Here is a 6,786-nt window from a genome sequence, read left to right on the forward strand (position 1 = left end):
AATGCTTTTCCTATCAAGGTGTGCGGAATAACTGACACGTCAGCTCCTGTGTCTACCAGGAATGTTAACTTCGACGTTTCATCCTCGACGAATAGTCGTGGCGAGAAGTTAACATGATCTCGCGGAACATCCGCTAGTTCCTGCGAGTTGGTTAGTTTTTTTTATTTTCATTGTTGAATGTGCACGGTTCTGTGCACTTTTCGGCATCTTTACCAAATCTGAAATGATACCAACACATGCGTGGCCGTGAATTTGACCGAGGAGGTTTAGACTGTGTCCTAGTTCGATTATCATGAAATCGTGACGTACTTCTACCTCGTTCTCTGGTTGTTAGTCTTTTTACCGCCTCTCGAAGTTCACGGATCTCGGCTCTAAGAATAGCTGTAGAATTTTCAGAATTGTTTTCGGAGGTAGCCCTATTTTTTACTTCGGACACATCTCCAGACTGGGAACATTCCCACAATCTATCCGCGATCCTCAGTTGTTCTTCTTGCTCTTTGGTATCAACTGCGATCAGTGTTGTTTCAATTGCTTTTGGCAATCTTGATTTCCATAGTTTCTGTATGAGAGCTGATCCTACCATCCCTGAATTTCCCGCTAACTGCACCATATGGCGAAATAAATCGGATGGTTTTCTGTCGCCAATTTCTACATGATAAAGCAATTTGGTTAATCTTGCTTCTTCACTCTGTGTCACTCTATTTAGGATGTGATTTTTAAGAGTGGTATATGGCAGTTCTGTGTCGGGACTTTTAATAATGTCAATCACTTTCACCAATATTTGTTTAGGCAAGGCACCCAACAAATATGAGTATTTCGTTCTTTCTCGAACAATTTTTGAAACCTCAAACTCCGCCTCTGCCTGGGCAAACCAAACGTCCGGAGCATCCTCCCAGAATTCTGGAAGCTTTGTTGAAATTTTTTCAATCGCTGGTGGAGGGTTAGACGATTTAAATGCATCATAACATCCAGCGCCCGGCGCTTTGGATGTTTCCCCACTGACGGCTACAGAAGTTTTACTACTTTCTTCAGTCATAACGAGAATAAAAAAATTTCAAACGGAAATCAAAATGCACACTTCACTGAAATAAAAACTACTCTTACTGTATCTTATAATCTAATTATCTAATAATTGAAGGATTAATTGAGAATCTTTCATTGTGTGAATGTGAATGGAAGTAATAAACCTAACTAACCCTTGCTAATAAGAGTGTTAAATATTTTGAGAAAAAGAAAAAAATGACAAAGGAAAAAAATGTTTTAAGGATAAGTGAAAAAAATTAAAATTGCTTAGCTGCGGAATTAATGCGATGGCCGTCCCGCGTGGTAACGTCCGCCCCACGAATGTTTGCGATAGCCGATCGGGATGGCAACGTCCATCCGACGAGTTTTTGCGATGGCGGTCCCGTGTGCCAACGTCCGTGCGACGTATATTTGCGACGATCGTTCGCGTGACTACGTCCGTCCGACGTATTTTCGCGATAGCCAGACCTCGTGGTTGTTGTCCCGCTAGGCTACGTCCGTCCAACGTATCTCTGCGACGGCGGTGATCGTGATTTTCGCCCGTCCGACGAATATCCGAGGAATAACCGAATACTTGTGGGTGTGTCCTTCCGACGTATTCGCGATGGCTGGACCTCGTAGTAGCGTCCGTCCGACGTGTATTCGCGATGGCCGGACCTCGTGGTTGCGTCAATCCGACGTGTATTCGCGATGGCCGGACCTCGTGGTAGCGTCAATCCGACGTGTATTCGCGATGGCCGGACCTCGTGGTTGCGTCAATCCGACGTGTATTCGCGATGGCCGGACCTCGTGGTAGCGTCAATCCGACGTGTATTCGCGATGGCCGGACCTCGTGGTAGCGTCAATCCGACGTGTTTTCGCGATGGCCGGACCTCGTGGTTGCGTCCGTCCGACGTGTATTCGCGATTTTTTTACGGACGGCTTTCACATTGCACTCACGTTATACACCCTTTCACACACATGTCTCACTATCCGTCTTTACTGCTTGTACCCACGGGTATTGTTTGTGCTCTTTTATTAACACCCGGAATAGAATAAAGGTGCGTTGCACTCGTTCATGTGCCGGCGATGAAAACGGTTCACTTTTGTATTTTACTTGTACCGATCACGTCGGGGTCACCACTTGTTGGTTGTGTCGATACTTATACAATTTATTCGGTTCCGTAGTGTATCGCTCCAGGTCAGGAATGTGAGTGTCCTAGCAGATCGGTGCATCCGATCCGATACCTATCTCATCTCTAACTTACGTTTTCTAATCAACATTATCGATGTGTGAGTGTGCGTTTTTATATGCGTTTGATACCTGCGTTTGATACCTGAGTTTGACACACAGATGGCGCTATGTACACTACAAAACGTATTTGCAAGAAAGGTGCGAAATGGACAATGTGTATCGCAAAATAAAGGGATTCTTGCTTCAGAAGCAGCCATGTGAAGCAAATCCGCTAAATGCTTCAGTGTTGTTTGCGAACACGAGTGTTGGTTCGTCGGGTCATTCGGGACCAAGCTTACGACTCCCGAAAATCGGATTACCATCCTTCGATGGTGATTCAACGAAGTGGCTCTCCTTCCGTGATCGATTTGTATCGATGATCGATTCGTCAGCAGAGATTCCTCCGATCATGAAACTTCAGTACCTGTTGTCTTCACTGAAGGGGGAAGCCGCTTTGCTCTTCGAGCACACCACGCTGATAGCAGACAATTACGCTGGCACCTGGGCCGCAATGTTGAAAACCTACGACAACCCGCGTATGTTGATCCGGCAATATCTGCGGAAAATTCACCATCTCCCAGCGGTAAAATCGGAATCTGCGGATGAATTGGCACACCTGGTCGTCGAGTTTAAGCGTCATGTAGACGGCTTAGAAAAGCTGAAGGAACCTGTCGACAGTTGGGACGCTCCGCTCACCACCTTGATGTTCTTCAAGCTGCATCCCTCGACTATGCTGGCTTGGGAAAAGCATTCGTCGCAAGCACCTCGAGATAAGTATAAGGATCTCATCGAGTTCTTACAAAGTCGTGTAATAATTCTCAGGTCAACTCGGGAATTCTCGGAAGACATAAAGGTCAATGCGGCAATGGGGGCCGGCGGCGAGCGAAAGGTTGGATCCAGACCGAAATCTGCCGTGAATGCAGCGACAACACAGCAATCGACGTCTGGCCAGTCCAACCGCATGCAGCTACCTTGCCCGTTGGGTTGCGAAGAGGCGCACAATCTTCGCAGCTGTCCTGAGTTCCTGAAAGGGGATGTCCAGCGTCGTCGAGAAGTGGTGGCGAAGGAGCAGCTATGCTTCAACTGCCTGAACCAAAACCACCAAGTGAGATCATGTAAGTCACTTAATCGTTGCATTACGTGCAACGCCAGACATCATAGCTTACTACATGACAACACACGTCCGAAAGTGTCGATGGCGGCAAAGGCCGAACAAGCGATGTCATTTCTTGAGACGTCATTGCTTTGGGTGGTCGATGACCATGGTATTCGGCATGAAGCACGAGCGCTCTTGGATTCAGGATCCATGTGCAACTTCATTTCGGAATCCTTAGCGCAAAAGTTGCTTACCACGCGATCAAAGGTTAGTGTTTCGATCATAGGTATCGGTCAAGCGGTACAACAGGTTAACCGATCTGTCGTTGCTGCAGTGCAATCGAAGTCAGGGCAGTTTGCATCCACTATGGAATTTCTGATTTTGAAATCACCGTCTGCTGAGATTCCAATAACACCGATCGACACAACATCATGGAAGATTCCGACTGTCACGTTAGCAGACCCATCATTCCACATCCCAGGGAAGATCGATATCGTCATCGGTAGTGATGCATATTGGGAAATGCATACTGGAAAAAAGCGTGCACTAGGTAGAGGCAGACCATGGTTGGTAGAGACGCCCTTCGGTTGGACAGTCTCTGGGAATACTTCCCACACATCGGCTTCGAGCCATCGGTCCTGCCTCACCACCGTCAGTCAAGCTTCACTTGACACTATGCTGCAACGCTTCTGGGAAACAGAAAGCATCCTAGAAGGTCCCGCGTTGTCCATAGAAGAGGACCAATGCGAGAAGCATTATGCGGCCACTACAACGCGTGATAGCCAAGGTCGATACGTAGTAAGCTTGCCGCAGAAGACCGATTCTGATATTGTACTGGGACAATCTAGAGCGATAGCCGATCGACGGCTCGTTGCCGTTGAACGACGATTGTTGAACAATCCTGAAATGGACAGAGAATATAAAAGGTTTATGTCCGAATACGAAACATTGGGACACATGAGAAAACTCACCGAACCTGTTGATGATAGTGCTCCGCACTATTACATCCCTCACCATGCGGTGGTGAAGGAAACGAGTACGACCACGAAGGTACGTGTTGTCTTCGATGCATCCTGCAAGACAACATCTGGGTACTCGTTAAACGATACGCTGCTCATAGGCCCTACGGTACAAGATGATTTGTTTACGATCATCTTAAGGTTCAGAAAGCACGCCATAGCCCTAGTAGCAGATGTCGAAAAGATGTATCGACAAGTTCGTCATTGTGAAAGTGATCACAAACTGCTACGAATTCGGTACCGAGAAAGATTCACCGACCCGATAGCAACGTACGAGTTGCAAACAGTTACCTACGGCACTGCCTCAGCGCCATTTTTGGCCACACGCACGTTGCAACAGATTGCACACGACCACAAGGGCCAGTACCCCAAAGCGATAGATCCAGTTCTACACGACTTCTATGTGGATGATTTATTGACCGGTGCAGCGGACCTGGCAGATGCCATCGAAGTGCGCAAGCAAATTTCGCAAATGCTGGATTCAGCCGGCTTTGCATTGAAGAAGTGGGCGTCAAATGTTCCTGCTGCACTACGAGATGTCCCACTAGAGGATCTTGCGATCAAAACGATGCACGAATGGCAGGATGGCCAAGCAGTATCAACGCTAGGGTTGGTTTGGGAACCAGCCAATGATATGTTCTGCTTCAAAGTCAATCTTCCACCACCTGCTGAAGTATTAACGAGAAGTCTGGTCTTGTCGTATACGGCAAGTATATTCGACCCTCTTGGGCTATTGGGTCCGACCATCATCCTGGCTAAGATGTTCCTGCAACGATTATGGAGTCTGAGGCATGATGGAAATGCTTGGGATTGGGATCGTGCATTACCGGGCGAGCTTCAGGAAGAGTGGAGAAGTTTCCACTCAACGCTATATTTGCTACGCAAAGTACGTGTGCCTCGTTTTGTGTCCCAGGCTGAAATGGTTAGCCTACAATTGCATGTATTTGCTGATGCATCGCAAATTGCATATGGAGCTTGCTGCTATGTGAGAGCAGAATCCATGGGGTCAACTACGGTGCGGCTATTAGCTGCCAAATCAAAGGTCGTTTCTCGGGCAAACACCCATTCGATTGGCAGGTTGGAGCTGTGCGCCGCACGATTAGCGACGCAATTGTTCCAGAAAGTGAGCCGAGTGCTAACGACATCTACGATGACTATCTGTTGGACCGACTCGATGACAGTCATGTACTGGCTGAAGTCTCCTCCTCGTCGATGGAAACCATTTGTGGCCAACAGGGTGGCCCAAATCCAGGAGGAAACGAGGATATCATGCTGGCGTCATGTTCCGGGGTGTCATAACCCGGCAGATGACATTTCACGGGGACTAAAGCCAGACGAGTTGCTGAAGTGTGATCGGTGGTGGCATGGACCACATTGGTTGGTTCTCGGCGAAGATGAATGGCCACAATCGGTACCACTACCCATGAAGGATGACGGTGACATCGAAGAACGAGCAAAGGTGTCACTAATTGTCATAGCGAAGTGTGAATTCCGTGACAAACTCTTTGAACGGTTCTCGTCATACAGCAAACTGAGACGAGTAATGGGTTACTGCTTGCGATTCATCGAATGCAGCCGAGCAAGCAAGGTATCAACGAGCAAGTCCAACAAGCCGACTTCTATCAAGGAGTTGGAAAATGCTGTTCCTTCGCTTACAGCGACGGAACTGCGCAGTGCGGAACTGAGGTTGTGCCAGCTAGCACAACGGGATTCATTCGCGAAAGAGCTGGACGACCTGCAACGAGGGAAACGTGTTGGTGAAACATCGAAGCTAAAGTGGTTGTCACCGTACCTTGATGAAGGAGGTATGCTACGCATCGGTGGCCGGCTGGGAAATGCAAACATTTCCAAGGATGTTAAGCACCCCGTCATCCTTGCGGCATCACATCACCTATCTACACTGTTAGTATCAGCATTTTTGAGAATAAACTTGAAACAGACACTGTACGTGTTCACTCCTGAACGTTCCGTTTATTTCTAATTTCAATATGTGTACCTCTCTGACAGATTACAGTGTCACACAGCTAGCTCCCACTGGTCATGCATAATGACACTTCTGATGTTGTACATGCCAACACTCCTCCTCAACATCAGTTACTTATTTTTCCAATCCACTTAGCTTTCTAAGATACTCAATGCGAATGCGCGCAATTGGTTTGGTAAGCATATCTGCCAACATATCTTCTGATGGACAATATTCGTACTTGATGCTTCCTTTTCTGTATAAATCTTTAACAAAGTTGTACTTTGTGTCTATATGCTTCGTTCTGTTGCTGAATTTTTCCTCATTTAACATTTTCAAACACGATTGATTATCTTCTTTAAGCTTTATAACCTTAACATTCTCTCCTAAATCCGTAAACAAACGTTGAAGCCAAATTGCTTCTTGAGTAGCTTCTGCTAACGCTATAAACTCAGCCTCTGCTGTTGATAAG

At 47.0% G+C, this 6,786-nt stretch overlaps 1 protein-coding gene across 1 annotated transcript; it reads left to right on the forward strand.

The window, feature by feature from the left end:
- Window positions 1–2,402: 2,402 nt before the first annotated feature.
- On the forward strand, window positions 2,403–6,332 carry LOC128718316 (uncharacterized). Its single transcript, XM_053811947.1, has one exon. The coding sequence runs from the start codon at window positions 2,403–2,405 to the stop codon at window positions 6,330–6,332; it is 3,930 nt and encodes a 1,309-aa protein (XP_053667922.1).
- The last annotated feature ends 454 nt before the right edge of the window (window positions 6,333–6,786 follow it).

The sequence above is a fragment of the Anopheles marshallii genome, chromosome 2, assembly GCF_943734725.1.
Source record: "Anopheles marshallii chromosome 2, idAnoMarsDA_429_01, whole genome shotgun sequence".
Taxonomy (NCBI): domain Eukaryota; kingdom Metazoa; phylum Arthropoda; class Insecta; order Diptera; family Culicidae; genus Anopheles; species Anopheles marshallii.